Source organism: Chelonoidis abingdonii, chromosome 3, assembly GCF_003597395.2.
Source record: "Chelonoidis abingdonii isolate Lonesome George chromosome 3, CheloAbing_2.0, whole genome shotgun sequence".
Classification (NCBI taxonomy): Eukaryota; Metazoa; Chordata; order Testudines; family Testudinidae; genus Chelonoidis; species Chelonoidis abingdonii.
The window spans coordinates 70,585,086-70,605,493 of NC_133771.1; the positions used below are offsets into that span (position 1 = coordinate 70,585,086).

The window sequence follows — 20,408 nt, forward strand, 5'->3', positions numbered from 1 at the left end:
AGGAGGCAGAGAAGGAGGTTTTGGTGGGGGGTGCCCAGCCAGGAGGGAAGGGCAGAGAAGGCTGGGGATGTTTTTGGGGTGCCAGGTAGAGAACAAGGGACAGGGAGGGGAGTCTGTGAGCGGGGTCCGGGGACTGAGGACACGGAGGATGGAAAGAGAGTCTGGGGGGGACCACACAGTGGGCGGGGGCTCTCCTGGCACGATCATGCAGAGGCAGGAGCGCGGAGCCCGTCCCACCGCCTGGCTTGGCGGCAGCTCCGAACGCTGAACCGGCCTTTGTGACGCCTCAGGCGTTGCCGGGCTGCGGCGGCGGGTTCCACCAGGGCGGCTCGGCGCTGGGCTCAGGACGCGGGGGCGGCCACTCGGGGCGCGGCGGAGGATGAGGCTGCGGGCGGCCGGGGACGCGGGGCGCCTCGCCCTGCGCCTGGGGCTGCTCCTCAGCCTGCTGGCCCAGCAGCCCGTGAGCGCCAAGAACGACAGCGGCTCTGCCCTCGAGCAAGCCGTGGTGGCGCCGATAGTACAGCTGTTAGAGCCGGGTGAGGGGAGGGGCCGGGCCGACGCGTTCCTGCAGGGTGGGGTGGGCAGCAGCGGGATGCCAGGCAGGGTGAGGGGGGGTGTCAGTGGGGTGCCAGGGAGGGTGAGGGGCTGTCTGTGGGATGGCAGGCAGGGTGATGGGGTCGCTAGGATGAGGGGGTGCCATGCAGCAGGGATGGTTTCTGGGTGCTGAGGACAAGCAGGATTTCCCTGAGCACACTAGGAGTGGGGAAGTGCAGAAAAGTTTTCTGGCCCCGTTTACTTTCACCAGGAAGGAGCCTGGCTCTCCTGGTGCATGGAGAGTAGGTCATATCATATGCCAACAGTGGGAAGATGTCCTTCTTCATTCATGATTTATCAAGTCAACAGAGTTTCTAAGGGGTCCTCCTAAAGGAGGAGCAAGGGAAATCCTAGATTTACTTGTGATTCTTGTAGCTGAACAGTGTGGGCTAAAGGAACATGTTCGGTACATGTAAACTCCCTCACAGTCAGTTAAGTTCATTGAGTAATGAGACACCTAAGTTCACACTTAGTGTGTCATTAGGCACAAAGCCAGCTACATAATGAATTGTATTCCTTCCTTCAGCCATCTGAAAGTGGACTTTTCCATTTACAGAATTTCATCTGTCTCCTTGTCTTATTTCTTCCTACCACATCATTTTTCATACTGTGTTTATCCCATTTCCCTACTCAGATGTAACCACTCTCAGTGTCCTTACAGAAATTGCCTATCAGGGATCATGAGAGATCAATGTAGCCAGCTGCTTTGACTGCAAAACCTGAGTTCCAGCAGTCCTGGAACTAGGAAAGAGAGTGTTAAAGTTATCCCCTGGATGCTCAGGCCTCATGTATAGCGTAGTGGAAAATATTGCTAATAAGCCACAATAAGAGTAAAACATTTAAAACACGAATGAGTGACTTTCTCTATTAGTTCACTTCACAGGCATGACTTGGAACAACCTCCATTGACATTCTCAAGTAGGATTTTTAAGTGTTTATCAAAATGTACTATGTGCATCCTGTGATGTGACCTGTAATGAAAAGAGAGAATAATGGAAACAGTTTCTGCTCTGCATGGTTTTTATCAGGATTCCAGATGTAGAAAAGAACCTGAAGTGTCTTTGCTTTGCTGGTATTAATTGCAGCCCTATGACTGGAGTGTAAATGTATATTATTTTAGCATAGTCTCATCTCATTTTGTGTGAGATTTACATATATAACTCCTATTAATGCTAGTGGAAGTTATATACATAAATCTCTGCATAGGGATGATGCTATATCCTTTTATCAGAGTCTGATGCAAAATGAAAAAGGCATATATAAATGTACAGATCAATAGGGGTTTTTTCCTGGAGAGATTTCTCAAATGTTAGATTGGTTTAAAAAATCTAGGGAGGAAATACAAGAAAAAAAGAGGTGAGATTGCATCATAACAATGATATGTACAGTATTATATCATTACATGTGCTTCTGTTCCCCTTAAAGATTTTGTTATTTGTTTTTGTTTTTCTTTGCTTTTTTTTTTTTTTTCAAATTCACTGACAGCAGGATTGAGTCCATTGTCAATTATTTCTGATTGGCATGCTAATTTAGAGTCAATCCATTTTCAGTGTCTAAATATGTTTAAAAGTTTAGTTGAAATAGTATTTGAAAATAAAAAAAAATCCTTTTTTTGATTTAGGGTTATTCATCTCTTATGAACAAATCACCATTGTAAGTTTAAAAACATAAGAATGACCATTTCAAGTCAGACCAAAGGTTCATCTAGCCTAGTATCCTGTCTTCAGACAGTGGTCAGTGCCAGATGCTTCAGAGGGAATGAACAGAACATGGCAATTTTGAGAGACCCATCCCCAGTTGTCCAGTCCAAGCTTCTGGCATTTGAAGGTTAGGGATGCCCCCGTGCATGGGATAGCATCTCTGACCATTTTGCCTAATAGCTATTGATGAACCCATCCTCCATGAACTTATCTAGTTATTTTTTGAACGCAGGTATACTTTTGGCCTTCACAACAGACAATGGCAACAAGTTCCACAGGTTGAGTGTGTGTTGTGTGAAGATGTACTTCCTATTTTTGTTTTGAACCTTCTGCTTATTCTTTTCATCGAATGACCCCTAGTTCCTGTGTTATATGTTATGTGTAGGGGTAAATAACACTTTGCTATTCACTTTCTCCACGCCATTCATGATTTTATAGACCTCTATTATACCCCCCTTAGTCATCTCTTTTCTGAACCGAACAATCCCAGTTTTTTAAATTTCTCCTTGTATGGAAGCTGTTTCATCCCCCTAATCCTTTTCATTTCCCTTTTGTGTATCTTTTCTGATTCTAATATATCTTTTTTGAGATGGGGTGACCAGAACTGCATTCAGTATTCAAGATGTGGGTGTATCATGGATTTCTGTAGTGGCATTTTGGTATTTTCTGTTTTATTATCTATCTCTTTCCTAATGGTTCCTAACATTCTGTTAGCTTTTTTGACTGCTGCTGCGCATTCAGCAGATGTTTTCAGAAAACCATCCACTATTACTCTAAGATCTTTCTTGAGTGGTAACAGCCAGTTTAGACCCCATCATTTTGTATTTATAATTGGGATTGTTTTCCAATGTGAATTACTTTGCATTTATCAGCATTGAATTTTGTCTGCCATTTTCTTGCACGGTCACCTGGTTTAGTGAGATTCCTTTGTAAATCTTCGCAGTCATCTTTGGACTTAACTGTCCTGAGTAATTTTGTATCCATTGCAAATTTTGCCACATTTCCGTTCATTGCCTTTTCCAGATAATTTATGAATATGTTGAATAGTACTGGTCCCAGGACAGATTCTTGGGGGACCCCACTGTTTACCTCTCTCCATTGTGAAAACTGACCATTTGTTTCTACCCTTTGTTTCCTATCTTTTAACCAGTTACTGATCCATGAGAGGAACCTTCCCTCTTATCCCATGACTGCTTAGCTTGCTTAAGTTTGCGACAAAAGAGTCATAATATGTTTTACAATGATGCTTCTGGATTGTGGAAAGCCTCCTGAGAGGATAGCATAGTTGATATCTGCCTCATAGTTAGAGGAAGTTTGCTTGCTTTGAGTAGTAAGGTTGCTTACCTTTTGTTAGTAATCTTTGAATCTGTTCGGTCCCTGGCTGCTCTTAAACCAAGTAGTAGCAGTGGCCAAAATCCATTTTTCCATTTGTATTTGGATGGGAAATTGCAACCTTTCCTTTCAGATGTGACTACACCTTGCCACAGTTGCCAGATCTGGTCATTTCTAGACTGGATGACTGTAATACATAGACTCTGGGGTAGACACCTTGGGTAAAAAACCTGCAGCTGGCCCCAGTCAGCTGATTCTAGCTCACACTGTGAGTGAGGGTGGAGGGGCCCAGAGCTTGGGCTCCAGCCTGAGCTTGAACACCTACAGAGCATTTTTAGCCCCACAGACTGATCCCTGCAAGCCTGAGTCAGCTGACCTGGTCAGCCGTGAGTGTGCCATGAGGGTGCCACGAGTCTTTTACCCATTGTGGCAGTTCCTCAGCTAGTATAAATTGTCACGGTTCCATTGAAATCAATAGAACTATGACAATGTACACCAGTGAAGGATCTGCCCTCCAGTTTTCCCAGTTCTCTAACATGTTTTATTTCTGTCCCTATGAAAGAGAATAGACCATTTTATCATATCGGTTGATCACAGCCACATTTAAACATGTTTACATTTGTATTATAGATGGGATCTTGGAAATCTCCTCTCCCTTTCTATTATGCTGTGGTGGTTGAGATTAGCCAATGCTCTTGAGCTAATATCCCACAGATTTAAATGAGGTGTTGGGGGGGAGGGATGAGAGAGGGAGGGAAGGCACTGAAGGCACGGTGTGTTAAGTTATGGGCTGTCTCTCTGTTTTCACATGATTTTGCATGAAGTGGTACTGACAGAATCTATTTTTTTTTTAAATTCCTTCCTTTCTGGTTTGAGAGAGTTAATAATAATGAACTAAATTGTGAAATTATTCTTTAAATATTCTTGTATGTGTACTAAAAGGGTGTCCTGATTAGCACAGCTTTTATATATAGTGACAGGAATAGCACAAGTGTAGAATTATGAAGTTTCATGAATAATGTTGGAAAAGAGTTTATAAGAGTTTGATAATAATTTAAGCCTGCTACCACTGTAGTGTTAATCCCTTACTGTAGAGTAAGGAAGGCTATTTTATATTCGTGTATCACTGACTGCTAGTGGAATGGACCCACTCATCTTTCAACCACAGAAATGTTATGTAAAGTTTTAACAGCTTAAAAGAAGAGAAATATAAACTTGCATTACTGAATTAACATAACATTTTGTGTAAGAGATTCCAAAACAAAAAAATGAGGAATAAAAAAAGTAAACTTTGCCTTTATGGTATTTATTATCATAACCACGTATTTGGAGTAGGATGGACTGATTATGTAGACTTGTAAAAACAACCATAATAAATCGTCTTTGTCCCTTTGCATTTTAGAAGATTAAAAAGACTTATTGCCTGTTTAATGAATTGTTTTCAAAGACACTGCATAAAGTTGTTTAATTCCTCTATTGATCAGTTACTTTTTCTTAGCATCCTTATAAACATTCAACTTGTATGCTAATATTAATAAATCCATATTTGAATCGCAGATGGAGATGTGAACCTTTTACTTCTGCATAATTTGCAAAACACATTTCCTAGCCTGAGAAGTACCAGAAAAATAGAAGAAGCCAAATCATAGTGGTTAAAACTGCAATAGTTAATTAAAAGACTGTACCTGGTTGATTCATTGCTTGTGCTAGCTGTCTAAAGCTGACCTTAAAGTGTGATGGGGAAAAAATCATGTGACAAGGCTTGCAGTAAACTAATTTAACATAAAAGGTTGACTTATAAGGAAAATGCATAATATTTTCTCAAAAATGAGATTAAGATTTAAATATTAGTTATTTGCAATTGGTTTTCTGAAAAAAGACTAGGGAAGACTTCAAGAAATGAATTTCCTGGTAAATGGTTATTCCTCCCCACTCCCCCACACACCCTCCAAGAAGGTGTCATATTAGAAATGTAACTTCAGACTTTGTGTTTAGGTTTGAATGCTACAGTATCCAAGGAGGTAGAATTTGGAATATGCACAGTGACGTGTGGTAAGTAGCAAACCAGATGAATAAAGCATATTGTAATTTGTTTTTGGGAAAAAAGTGCTAACTGTAGCAATTTAGCAGGTGTAATTTGCTTGCTCTCCTTCACCTCTCATTGATTTCAATTTCCAGTTACTATAATTAACAAAAACAATCAAGCTGATTGTCATTAGAAGTTTAGGTCAGATCTGTTGTTTTATTAATTTCACAGCCTGCAAGCTCCTATTTTAAACCAGTTCCCTACATTTATTGGCACATGAGCTGCCTTCACCAAAGTAACAATTTTCTCTATTTGTGAACATCTGTGAGATGTTCAGAAGATGAAAGATCTTCTGATGCATCTCACAGATGTCTTCCCACATACAGTATTGCCAGCTCTATCAAAAAATTGCTCATCTGCAGTAGTCTATTCTATATACCACATTTATATAATTTATAAACTGTGTCATGGAAAGAAGAGGTATCTTGGAGAAAGATAGGATGAAAATTCAGCACATAGAATCTCAGAATTTTTGCTTCACCCATCTGGTGAAAACTGGATGTATTGCAAAGAAGACATCTGTGGTATTAGGGTGGTAATAAGGGCCGGAATGGAGTGGCACTGCATTGCTTAGAAAACACCCATTTAGCAGAAGATTCAGATATAGTATTGAATTTGTTTTGAACAGACTCTGTCTCTCATAGTATCATAGTACCTGGAAACAAGAAGGGAGGAGGGGAACCACCAACTTTCAAATCAATTAGTCTATTCCCCAGCCAAGATGGTATTATTTCATACATTACATTCTCTAGTATTTTTTTCCTGACTAGTTCTGAATGTTGCAAATGATGGGGCTTCCACTACTGCCCTTGGAAAACTATTCGACACGCTAATACATCTTGATCTCAAAAAGTCTTTTTTTCTGACATTCAGTTTAATTATTCCCTTTCTTAATTTTGTCATTTACTGCTGGTTATATACCTCACATCCCCTCATTATGAGCCACCCTAAATAATCTCATTTTCTTTCATGCTTGCACCCTTAAGATATTTAGAGACTGTTATCATGGCCCACCTCTTCAATGGATCTCTCAGATGTCCCTCCATTTGAGGGACTTAACTCAGTTTAGTCCCAAAGTTACCTGTGTTCCCAACGAATACGATGTCCCTTCACTTTTATTGATGTCAATTATTTAAATCTTAAATAATCATCAGTTAGAGGTTGGATGAAGGATTATTTACACTAAAGGCCATTCCCCATCATTTTGAATTTGGATATTATTTTGTGTCCCTCATTTTGGGTCTCGGTCACTCATTAGATCCAACAGTTGGGTGCTGGCAGGTTGAAAGGTATTCCCTCCAGTCCATCCAGCAAAACTATATACATTTAACTTTCTGAATCTTTATTTATAAATCCATCCCTACATCCCTCATTAATTTTGGTTGCTGTTTGAACTGCCTCCAGTTTCTCAATATCTTTCTGGTAATGTTGTGGCCAGAATTCAATATTCCTGATGTGGTTATACCATGGCTTATAGAGAGATCATAAGGCCTTTTTCTTCATGATAATGATGCTCGTTAATATTTTGGTCAATTCTGCGTTAGTCTCTTTTGCTGCTGTGTCCCAATAAATTGATGTCTAATTTTTCTGTCTACTATTACCTCTAGGTCTCTTTCATCATTTGTATTTTTCTTCCCATTGATATTTACTTTTTGTATTATTTTTCCCAGCTGTATTATTAACTTGCATTTTTTTCAAGTTCCATGTTTCTAATCTTCCTAGTTTAACATGACCATGCTTCCATCCGAGTTAATTTGAATAACTCTTTAAAATAAGACTTCATTTGACAGAGTATTGCAGTAGCTTAACATCTGCAGAGTTGGCAGCTGCTAATAGGGAAGGGAAAAGAGAAACAAGTTGTCTGGGAATAGAAGACAAAAATGGTCAAAATGGAGAATCAGGGGAGTACTGGAATGTCCTACAGGTCTCTGGATGGGGTTCCTTTAGTCAACTCTTTGACTTCGATAGGGTGCCACAGTTTTAATATTCAGGTAGTTAGAACAGGCATGTTTTTTCCTACTATACATCACCACAGTTAGCTCAGCATCCGGATTCTTTCAGACCAACCATTTTGATGTTCATAGGTTTTCTGCTCACCCTCCTCTGTTTTCCCAGACAACAAAAAGACCTAGTTCTAAAGTAAGAGGAATGTCTTTAATAAAAGTGTCAGTTCATTGTCATTTACACCTCTGTCTCTGCATCCTTGAGATGAGACATTCTCAGCAATGGAGAAAGATCCCTGTTTTGTGACAGCTTCAGTAAGTGTTGTTGTCTCCCTCTGTCACTTGAAGTATTTTTTCATGAGCTACATGTCATCTGTGAAATATTCTGATATCTATCAGTGTGTATCATACACATTTAAAGGAAGCAGATTCATCACAACAAATTATTCTTCACATCAGTGGGGTTAATTCAGCATTCCAATCAATTTCCCATTTATCATACTGCAGGAGGGTTTAACTCCCCTTTTCCCATGCCCCTGCAGTTTAGTAAACAACATGCTGCTAGAATAATGGCAATTTCATCAGTGTTTACTGGGCCTAAACATACTATTCCCTCCACCCCCACACCCTATGTCATTTCAGTGAACTGTGTACACATTGTTTGGCAAAAATAAATATAGCATTTGTTTTGAATTTGTAATGGTTAAAATGAGGCAGTGTTCCCATTGAAATACTGATGTGTGAGAGTAAATACATTTTATTTAATTGAACTTTATACAGACATTTCTCTTCACCGTCAATATTTATGATTGCCTACTTCCCCTCCTTATCTTCAGTAGGACCCTCCATGTATTAGGTGGAGTTATGAGGGTCCAAATGAGGAGGTCTGAATGGAATCCACTTCAGAGCCTGTCAGTGTTGTTCCTTAGCCTGACAATACTGGTTACTGTTAAGTGATTCAAGGCTCTCCTTCTTCTAAGAGGATCCTATCCTATGAGGTGCTTAGCACACTCAATCCCTGTTGACATCAGTGGGAATTAAAGGTGCCCAATACAGTGCAGGATCAGGGTCAGAGTGGGAAGGCTATCTCTACCATGCTCCCAGCACCAGCTGACTTGGGCACTGAAAGACCATGTTCATGAATACTGCTAGTCAGCTTTGATGTTTGATTTGCAGTTTTGTTTTTTAGCGGTATACAGTATATTTCTGTTTATCCAAAAGCCTATTATCTGAATCCCTTCCTTGTCCCCCAGCATGAGACAGAGGAAATGCATGCCCTCTGTAGCATGTATCTTATGCAAGGGACAAGAAAGAGGTTCAGTAATGTGGAGGTTCGTATAATGAAGTGGAGAGCCCAGCCAGGACTATTAGGAGGTGTAGTAGAACTAGCTCCTGTCTACAGAGGAAGCCACTCTGCTGGTGAATGGCTCCTGTGGCAGCACAGGGTGTCCTCTGCAACCCCACTGTCATGAGAGTGAGTGAGTAGGGCTGTGACGGCAGTGCTGCAGGGAGAGGTCCCTTTGCTGCTGCAGGCCCAGTGATACCCAATCCCTGCAGGCACGAGATGTGAGATGGGTGGGTGGGGAACAGAGACCCCCAGCCAAGACTGCAAAGAGAAGAAGGAGGATGAGCTTTCAGTCTCAGGGCAGGCCACCCTGCTACTGGTTCCTGAATAGCTCTTGATTATCCAGGTAAAATCCGTGTCCCAAGTGCTGTTTGGATAATCTGAAGTATACCGTATAAAGTTTAATTGTATTTTGAATTCTTCTAAAAGGAGTATATTAAGAATGACTTTTTAGGAATGTGACATGGTGACTCTGAGGATCTGTGTGCTTTACAGGACCTTAGGTGATGAAAGTGGGCAGACTTAAGTGTTGTCAGCCAAATCTTAAGCACAAATATGGGATAGCCTTGGCAGAAGCTCTGAGAGGATCTGTTTCTCCAGATGTATGGTAGATAAATCAGTTTAGCATCCAATATAAAGAGGGAGAAGGCAAAAAATGTTGGAAGAAAAAGAAGAAATGGAAACTACAACATATTTTTTAATTTTTTTTTGCAAAGGTATTGGCATTCGAGAAGTTATATTAACTAATGGGTGCCCTGGAAGTGAAACAAAATGTATTGTTCGTGTAGAGGAATGCAGAGGACCAGTAGATTGTGGATGTAAGTAGAATACTATGATATAGGAATTTAGAGTGAATGTGTTTATTCAAGGGAAACATCTTTATTCTGTCTGAGTGTGGTGGAAATGGAAGGAAATGATTGCATTCCATTCTCCAGTTACCCTATTAGGCAATCTAATAACATTTCAAAACTCATTTTTGTACTGATGTGTGTTTGATTTTAAGTCACTGTAAAGTACATTTTTCTGCACTTATTTTTTATTTTGTAGATATATATGTAGTTCTAAATATTAAGCCAAACTGCACATGTTTTAAATGGTTTTAATTGAAAGAACAATTTCAAAATAACATTCCTTGATTAGGTAAATTATGAAATGTATGGTACATACAGAGGTATTTTAGACAGTTTTCGATGTGTCTATTAAAATTTTCTTCCACAGGGGGTAAACCAATTTCTGAAAGCCTTGCAACTGTGAAGATCCCATGTATTTTTATACCTCCAGAGAATCGATTTACATATCTTTGGAAAATGTTAATTCCAGACCAGGTGAGCAACTGAACTCCACCTTCTGCAGGAGAATGATGTATTCAGTACTTTTACGAGCTGCTTCAACCATCTCATACAAACTCCTGGTTTAATGTTTTTCTTTGCTATCATAATACAAATGAGATCTTTCAGTTTTTCTTTGACAGTCAGATGGCACAAGAGCTTGTGTGCCCCACTACTTTGTAGAGCTACAATTTTCCTTTATTTAAAGTAAGCAATACATTCTGTAATGTATTTTAGAAGGTAACCTTTTTTGTTCTTACTTGAGTAAATAAATGCAAAGTAATGCACATTAGAAAACATAATCCCAACTATACATACAAATGATAGGGTCTAAATTAGCTGCTTCCACTCAACAAAGAGATTGTGGAGTCATTGTGGATAGTGCTCTGAAAACATCTGCTCAATGTGCAGCAGCAGTCAAAAAAGTGAACAGAATGTGTGGAACCATTAGGAAAAGGATAGATAATAAAACAGAAAATATCATAGTGCAAGTATAGAAATCCACGATTCGCCCACAGCTTGTATACTGCGTGCAGTTCTGGGAACCCATCTCAAAAAAAAAAATATTAGAATCAGAGAAGGTACAGAGAAGAGCAACAGAAATTATTAAGGGTATGGAACCGCTTCCCTATGAGGAGAGATTAAAAAGACTGGGACTTCTCAGCTTGGAAAAGAAATGACTGAGAGGGGATATCATAGACGTCAATACAATCTCAGCTGTTGTGGAGAAAGTGGATAAGGAAGTGTTATTTATGCCTTCATATAACATGAGAACCAGGAGTCACCCAATAAAATTAATAGGCAGCAGATTTAAAACAAACAAAAGGAAGTACCTCCTCACATAGCGCACAGTCAACCTGTGGAACTCATTGCCAGGGGGTATTGTAAATATTAGAAGTGTAATGGGGGTCAAAAAAGAACTAGATAAATTCATGAAGGATAGATGCTTCAATGACTAATACCGATGATCATCAGGGATGCAACCCCATGTTCTGTGTCCCTAGCCTCTGATTGCCAGAAGCTGGGAGTGGAGGACGGGATGGATCACTTGATAATTGTCCTGTTCTGATCATTGGCATTGGCCACTGTCAGAAGACAGGTTATTGGTCTAGATGGACTATTGGCCTGACCCAGTATGGCCATTCTTATGTTCTTAGAACTTGGATTGTCAACCTGGAGGATGTGAACAAGTGTCAGTGGGACATAACCACACTTCCCTACTCCTTTGGTGAATAGGAGAGGTGTCCTGCCTAGATGTGATGGGGTTTTGGATAGTGAGAGAGGGACCCTGGTAAGGAACTGATTGAGAAGTGCTCGAGTAGAATAACCAGTTTTCTATGTGACTTTGATATAGAGCATTTCCCCCTTATAAAGCTATTTGAAAAAAATCCATTTTGTCTTTTTTTTTTAATATGGATAGCAATCACTGATTCTTCCTAATGATTCAGCTATTCTGGAGGTACACAGGGATACCCATCCAGTAGCTTTCCAGTGTGACACAAAAGAAAATAATGAGATAGTTGCCTCTGTAAAATATACAGTATATACAACAGCTGGTAAGTCCATAGTCACTTTTAAACCTTTTACAAGATATTGCTTGTGTTTAATGAGTAGCTATAAGCCTTCATGGTACTGTGGCTCACCTTAGTATCAGAACAGGTGTTCACATACTATAATGAATGCCATAGAAATGCTTATCAATAAAAGATGAATAGAAAAGAAAACACGGCTATGGAAACTATGAGGTTTTGATGGTAGCAATAAGTAATTTCTTAAATTTATAGGCTAAAATAAATTATTTTTCTTTGTCCTGTTAATTTATTACTAGGGCTTGGTCAATCTGCACAGATCTCAGGTGTCTTCTCTCACTGCTAGCAAAAAAGCAGGAAAAGCAACCAGTTAAATGTAAGCAGCTCTACTCCAGTTAGTGGCACCTTGTTCTTTGCTTCTCAGCTCCCCTGTTAAATTCCCCAGTGCAGTGCAGAAGTAGGAAGGCAACCTTTTGAATTTTAACACATTTAACTGCCATCTTGAATTTTATCATGCATGCTGGATTTAGAAAAGCTTAAAATTAGAAAGAAGATTTCATAAAATGGTTCATCTGCAACAGCTTTCTTCCCTCTTCTGCTGCAGGTAATTTTTGCTTGCATTGTCAGAAGAGACAGCAGTGGTCCTGTTTGCCTTTCAGCTTCTGAGAGGCCTGCTGGAGACTCCAGCCTTCCCAATCAGTAGAAAAGAGAAGGAACCTTATGTGTACAGAGTCCCTGCCTGAAAAAGTATGGATTCAGATGGACCTAGAGCCATAGAGGACCGTTTTATTGAGGAGAATGAAAAGAGTCTTTTAAAAGTGTGCTGCCAGCAAGATTGAATTATCCAAATAAACACTGTAGAGGAGAGGGCATGGGACTGAAAACCTCTTGAAGTCCCTTATTTTTCTACTCCCCCATAGTTTCATGTCCATCTGAGGCGACATTTAATTCAGGAAGGAACTCTGCTCACATAGATAAGGTCTCTTCTCTTTTCTTCTGCAGAGTGCCCAGGAATTTGTTTTTGCATTCTTAAATCCATCTGGCTCCTGCAAAACTTCCAGAGCTCTGGCTTTATCAGGTTATATTCTATCTATCAGTATTCAAACTCTGAAATCTGTTTGTAGGAAGGAGTGGTTTCCTTTGACCCTGATCAACACAGCATTTAATCATGTGTTTTAAGTTTAAGCACTCAAGTAGTCCCATTGAATTGGAGTCATGATTGAACTTAAACATGTGATTAAGTTGTTTACTGAATGAGGGCTAGGCTGAGATCCATCCAGCAGAATGTCTCACAAGGATTACAAGAATCTATTCAGAAATTATTGGTTTGGCTATGCAATTATAAGACTCTCAGCAAAGCTTGGCTCCAAGATCTACTACTTCTGTTCTTTGGAAAAAAAGAATCAAGTTCCACTCTTTGGAAGACAGTGGAAAAAGCCTGTGTCATGCTCAGTGCCAAACTGGTTTCCTCTAGATCGATACAGACTGCCAGAGGATTTTCAGATGAGTGTCTTACTTCCCCTAACATGCATGCAGACCTAAGAAACTGAAGGTAGAAGAGATCATCAGTAAAATAATTGATTGTGAGTTATACAGTTCTACGGAGACCTTTTTGTTGTTTGTCCAGATCTGCTGTCTGTTGGCTTTTTGAGATCCAGCAAGATCAGGATTTCTTCATGTACCTCTCTAGGGGGATCAGAACTTTTGAAAGGTCCCTTTTGCTGTTAAAAGCTGTAGAGATATGCCACAGGATTCTGTGTTTAAATGCAGACGTTCTTATCTCTTCTCTGATAGTTTACAGAGCTCTGTTGCTCAGGCCTGGTCTACACTATGCGTTTAAACCAAATTTAGCAGCGTTAAACTGATTTAACCCTGCACCCGTCCACACAACGAAGCCCTTTATTTCAATGTAAAGGGCTCTTTAAACTCATTTCTGTACTTCTCCCCGATGAGGGGAGTAGCGCTGAAATCGGTATTGCCATGTCGGATTAGAGTTAGTGTGGTTGCAAATCGACAGTATTGGCCTCCTGGCAGTATCCCACAGTGCACCATTGTAACCGCTCTGGAAAGCAATCTGAACTCGGATGCAGGTAGACAGGGAAAAGCCCCGTGAACTTTTGAATTTCATTTCCTGTTTGCCAGCATGAGCTCTGATCAGCATGGGTGTGATGCAGTCCCAATCCAAAAGAGCTCCAGCATGGACCGTACGGGAGATACTGGATTGATCACTGTATGGGGAGACAAATTTGTTCTATCAGAGCTCCATTACAGAAGACGAAATGACAAAACATTTGAAAAAATCTCCAGGTTATGATACAGAGTCACAGCACAGTGCTGTGGACAAGCGTAATGGAAGCCAAAGAATCAAATGGACACTCATCGGAGGGAGGGAGCGGGTATGAGGACTCCAGCTATCCCACAGTCCCCACAGTCTCCGAAAAGCATTGCTTCTTGGCTGAGCTCCAAATGCTGAAGGTCAAAAACATTTTCCCGAGTGTTTCAGGGTATATATCGTCAATTTACACTCTTCCCCCGCCCCGAAAAGAAAAGGGAAAAAAACGTTTCTCGCCTTTTTCAATGTCACCCTTTGTCTACTGCATGCTGCTGGTAGATGGGTGCTGCAGCGCTGGACACCAGCATCCCCTTTCCAGTGGCAGACAGTACAATATGACTGCTATCCATCAGCAGCAGCAGCCCATGAGTGTCCGCTGGCCTCGGTGGTGGTCAGCTGGGAGCGCCTGGGTAAAAATGGGATGACTCCCGGTCATTCCCAGCAGATGGTATAGAACGGCTGGTAACCGTCCTCATCATAGCAACTGGAGCTGAGCTCTATCAGCCCCCCTCCCTTTCATGTCTAAAGAAAAGATTCTCTACTGCCTGGACTATCATAGCAGCGGGAGGCTGTGCTTCTCTCCCTCACTTTAATGTCCTGCCTAGACTATCATAGCAGCTGGAGGCTTCCTCCCCTCATTTTATTTCACTAAAAAATCAGTGTTTCTTATTGCTGCATTCTTTATTACTTCATCACACAAATGGGGGGACACTGCCACGGTATCCAGGAGGGTTGGGGGAGGAGGAAGCAATGCGTGGGGTTGTTGCAGGGGCACCCCTAGAAGGCATGCAGCTCGTCATTTCTGCGGAATCTCTGGGTTCTGACATGAGCGGCTGTGCTCTCTGGTTCTCTACGTAGACTTGCCTCATATTCTGGGCAGGACTGACTCTATTTTGACAAAACATAAAGAAGGGAATGACCCAGGGAGTCATTCCTATTTTGTCCATGAGCCCCCGGCCGACCTCAGCGAGGCCAGCCAGAGCACCCATGACAGCAGCAGATGGTACAAAAACAACTGATAACCGGCATCTCATTGCCAATTTACAATGGCAGACGGTGCAATAGGATGGTAACCGTCTCTGCCACCTTGCAAAGGCAAATGAATGCTGCTGTGTAGCACTGCAGTACTGCGTCTGTCAGCAGCATCCAGTACACATACGGTGACAGTGACAAAGCAAAACGGGCTCCATGTTGCCATGCTATGGCGTCTGCCAGGGCAATCCAGGGAAAAAGGGTGCGAAATGTGAAATGATTGTCTGCGTTGCTTTCACGGAGGAAGGCTTGAGTGACGACATTTACCCAGAATCACACCTATGTCATGGCATAATTCCCCACTCTGAATCTTAGCGTCTAAAAGATGGGGTATCAGCATGAATTCCTCTAAGCTGATACCAGCTTAGAACTGTAGCGCTGCCACCAACCAGAAATTCCAGTCCCTGGTACACTCTGGTCCCCCAAGACCTTGCCCGGGACCCCAAGACCCAGACCCTCGGATCTTACCACAAGGAAAGTAAACCTTTCCCCCACCGTTGCCTCTCCCAGGCTTCCCCTCCCCTGGGTTACCGTGGAAGATCACTGTGATTCAAACTCCTTGAATCTTAAACAGAGAGAAAAATGCACCTTCCCCCTTCCTTCTCTCTCCCCCTCCAGACCTTCCTGAGAGAGACATATCCTAACACAGAGAGAAATTAGCCTTTCTCTCTCCTTCCTCCTTTCTCCACACCAATTCCCTGGTGAATCCAGATCCCGTCCCTTGAGGTCTCACACCAGAATACAAAAGCAATCAGGTTTCTTAAACAAGAAACTTTTAATTAAGAGAAAAACAATAAAAATTATCTTTATAAATTTAAAATGGAATAGGTACAGGTCTTCAGCTATAGACACTGGGAATACCCTCCAGCCTAAGTATACAAGTACAAATTAAAATCCTTTCAGCAAAATACAAATTTGAACTCCCTCCAGCTAAATACACAATTAAACTCCTTCCAGCCAAATACACATTTGCAAATAAGAAAACAAGCATAAGCCTAACTCTCCTTATCTACCTAGTAGTCACTATCTGAACTTATAAGAGCCTATATCGGAGAGATTGGAGAGAAACCTGGTTGCACATCTGTCACTCTCAGAACCAGAGAGAACAACAACCAAATTCTAATAGCACACACAGAAACTTCCCTCCCTCAAGATTTGAAAGTATCCTGTCCCTGATTGGTCCTACGGTCAGGTGACAGCCAGGCCTACTGAGACTGTTAACCCTTTACAGTCAAAAGAGATATAAAGTACTTCTGTTCTATTAGCTCCTACTATCTGTTTATGACAACCCGGCGACACTGTTTTTGCATTGGGATCTCAACCCAGAATTCCAATGGGCGGGGAAGACTACAGGAATTATGGGATAGCTACGGGATAGCTACCCACAGTGCAACGCTCCGGAAATCAACACTAGCCTTGGTACATAGACACACACCGCCGAGTTAATGTGCTTAGTGTGGCCGCGTGCACTCGACTTTATACAATCTGTTTTACAAAACTGGTTTATGTAAAATCGGAATAATCCTGTAGTGTAGACAGACCCTAAGACTCTGGAGTGGAGGAATGTTACTTCACATCTTAGAATGCTAACCCTCCCAATTCAAAGTTGAAAACATATTTTGCAGAGAGTTTAGGCATTACTTTACCAGACCTCTTGAACAAGAAGGTATTTCTGCCTATTCCAGAAAATCTAAACCTTTCTCCTCAGAGTGGATTCTTTCCTGTGCCATCTGTTAATCTCCAGTGAGGTAGAGCCTTAAAAGCAAATTTTTTGGAGGGGATGGGGAATGAGGAGGTACAAGGGGCAGAACTGGTCATTTTTAAGGCCAATTACAAGGCCAAACCCTTCTTTTCAGCATCCATATTTAACTATAAGGGTTTCAGACCAGAATGGAATTGGCACTAGGGGAAGGATCTCAGGCTGATTTTATCCCAGTGGATCAGTTTTTCTAAGGATCACAGTGGGCCTTGTTCAGTATCTTGTAGAGTTACTTTCTATGATTTCTCACTTTCCCTTCGAGGCATTTGACTCCATGGAATTGAAGTTTCTATGTAGTCTTCCTTGCTGTGATAATGGCCACCAGTAGGGTGATTTCAATACCTTCTAAATTGTTACTTTATATGCTGTTCCACAGATATAGGGTTCTTTGCACCTTCCCTAGTTTTCTTCCCACAATGCTTTTGCCTTTTCACATCATTCAAGATATTTTCTTGCCCAGTTTTTGTCAGCAATGTAGGACTAGGAAAGGGGAATTTGGCATACCCTATGTCTACAGAGCACTCTTAAGGCTTGCGTTGAAAACAGAGCCCTTTAGAAAGCTGACTTTCTTTGGGCCTGAGCCAGTTCCCATTAAAATCAATGGATGTCCTTGGTTCCCATAAACTTTAGAGGGCACTGGATTGGGCCCTTTGTTCTTTTCCAGGGCCCCAAGCAGGGACTGCCATTGCAAAGTAGATCAGGAATCATACAGAATACCAGAAGTGCCTTGTGTGGCTAGGATCAGAGCACATTTCTACCCAGGTCGTCACCTTTTTTCAGGTAGAAGGAGGTAAAACCTAAGTAGATGATCTGTGTCATGTGGCTTTCTGGTGATCTTTGTACACTTATCAGAAGCATTGCCTACTGAGGGATCTGGTTTTGACCCACACAACTTTGTTCAGAAGGTACTCAAAGTGGCTTTTCCCTGAGAGGATCCAGATGTGTTCTTGGAGAGAAGTGAATAGGATCGTAATGGGTGTTTTCCAATTCCTTCCACTTCCTCTAGAGAAATGGAGAATGAGCTGCAAGGCTGGGGAAGGGGAGTGGAAATGCTTCAGCTAGGTTGGTTGGGTTTCCTGCTTGTTGCTGCCAGGGAAAGGAGAATCTTGTGCTGGTCAACAGTTATAAAAAAACAAAACGAACAGGTAAGAGGAAAACTTGTTTGTTCTGGCCTCACTCCCTCACTTCACCCTCTTTTCCTTCTTTTTCACTTGTAGGCTTGTGTAATTTGAACATTACAGCCAAATTCTCAGCTAGTGTAAATAGGCATAGTTCTATTGGAAGAAATAGAACACTGATTTACACCAGCTGAGAATTTGGCCCCCTACAGGTATAGGAATTTTCTTGTTTAAAACATGCTGCATGATCTTTTCCACTTCAAATTTTAGGATATGTCTTAGGAAGGTGGAAGAAGTACTGTATACATTTTGCAAAAGTGCAGGAAGAGACCTGTAGGAGCTGTTCACACACATATTCCAAGTGGCTGTGTGGAAGAACCTGGTGTAGTGTAAAGCTGCCTATGGAGAGCCTTAATTTGCATTTACGCAGCAGATTACTATAGTTCTCACTGACCTTCTATTGAACAATAATAATGCTTTTTCACAATGAGCTGTCATCACAAATGGGCTTTTCTCCTTTATTTTCAGCACAGTTCCAGACGGATTGGTTCTGTTCTTCTTTTGTAGCATCCTCGGGAAAGAAAACAATTACTTGTTTTTCCTTCAGTAAACATTATTATGGCCATTGCAAGAAAAAACCCACCCATTAGTAGCTGAATTTTCCATATGTCCCTCTTACCATATCACTACCATGAGATCAGTAAAGCATTTTGTTCATACTCCTTCCTGTTATGTTGTTAAGTTGATTTTGAAGACTCCAGTGCCATAAGGCAGTTTATTCATGTTTTCTAATTATAGTTTTGTAGGGAGGGAGGATTTTGTGGGGGAAGGGGGTAAAGATAGAGAATGATTCTCCTCATGGTGCCATGTGAAGGGAGCCAGTCTGCCAAGATCCAGACTGTGCCCCTTGTTCCATCACTCTAGTGAGTGTGTTTATTGGCACCAGCAGTGGAGGAGGTGGAGGCAGCAGTTTATCAGGCATCAGAAATGGTACATCACCCACGTGGACAGTAGATTGTGCTGAGGCACTTCTGTAGACCATTTCTCATGAGTTCAGTTCACTTCCTGTTCAGGCAGAGGCTGCCTCTTTCCAACAGACTACTCTAAAAAGGACATATTACATATGATGATTTTTTTTTTTTGCATTATATAGTAATGAAATAGGGAATACCAATGACCATATTTGGAATTCCTAGTCTTTGTGTGTAGAGAGAGAGAAAGAGAGTCTATTTCCACATCTGGACATGCACATGCATTTTTAATATGTAAAGAGTCTTGCAGATGATCCACAAGGGGAACAAAGATATGTGCACCAGTAGTATATACATACAAAAAAGTCTAACTAGGGAGTAAAAAGTGCATTCCTATCTAATGCAACTTTCTCAAAAAAACAACAATATATACTTAGAAAGCTGGGTCTGAAATTAAGTGAAAATAATGCATATATGCTACTGAAGTGTGTGAGCAAATGGTCAAGCATTCTGTTTATAGAGAGAATACTCTTATCATCTTCAGCTACAACGTCATGCTCTAGAAACAGCTCCAACTCAATGAAATAATTTTGGGGAAAAAAGGTGCAGTGGCAGTTCTTAGAATGATGTTCCTATGGGTGCTCCACTCGCCTCCTGCGCCTGTGTCATAAACAGATAGCTAAGGGTTAATGTTTCTTTTACCTGTAAAGGGTTAACAAAGAGAACCAAACACCTGACCAGAGGACCAATCAGGAAACGGTTTCAAAGCCAAGGGAGGGATTTGGGGGTTTTTTGTCTTGGTTTTTGTTTTCTTCTGTTGCCTCCCTACGCGGGATCTATTTCCAGTCCTTCTAGTCTCTGTTTCCGATTGTAACTACAAAGGTAGCAAAAGTATAGTCTTTTAAATTGTTTTGCTGATATTTGCGTCTGTGTATCTGGTGGTGGAGTCTTATGTGTATTGGCTATAAGTACTTTAAATTGTATTGTTTTAGATAAGGCTGTTTATCCTTTCTCTGTTGTTTATTCATTTCTATACAGTTGAAACCCTGTATCTTACCATCTAGATTCAGAGAACTGTTATTCTATTCTTTCTTCTTTTTATTAAAAGTTTTGCTTTTTAAGACCTGGTTGATTTTTTTTTCTAGTTGACCCACCAGGAATTGGTGGAGCAAGGAAAGACAGGGGGGAGGGGAAACACTGCTCTCTGTGTTTAACCTCCTAGTGTCCCAGGGCGGGAAGAAGCTAGGGGGAAAAGCAGATAGAATCTTTTCTGTTTCCTTGTCTTGGTTGTCTCTTTGTGAGAGAGGAGACAGGTTGTTCTGGTATGTGATGTAAAGAG

The 20,408-nt window shown here is 41.2% G+C and overlaps 1 protein-coding gene across 1 annotated transcript in view; it reads left to right on the forward strand.

The window, feature by feature from the left end:
• Nucleotides 1-379: 379 nt before the first annotated feature.
• SPACA1 (sperm acrosome associated 1) overlaps nt 380-20,408 on the forward strand; it is a 30,912-nt gene continuing 10,883 nt past the window's right edge. Inside the window, exons 1-5 of the mRNA XM_032771848.2 lie at nt 380-536; nt 5,622-5,678; nt 9,717-9,818; nt 10,219-10,325; nt 11,749-11,884. Of these exons, the coding sequence (XP_032627739.1) occupies nt 380-536; nt 5,622-5,678; nt 9,717-9,818; nt 10,219-10,325; nt 11,749-11,884 (559 nt within the window). The remainder of the gene's footprint in view (nt 537-5,621; nt 5,679-9,716; nt 9,819-10,218; nt 10,326-11,748; nt 11,885-20,408) is intronic.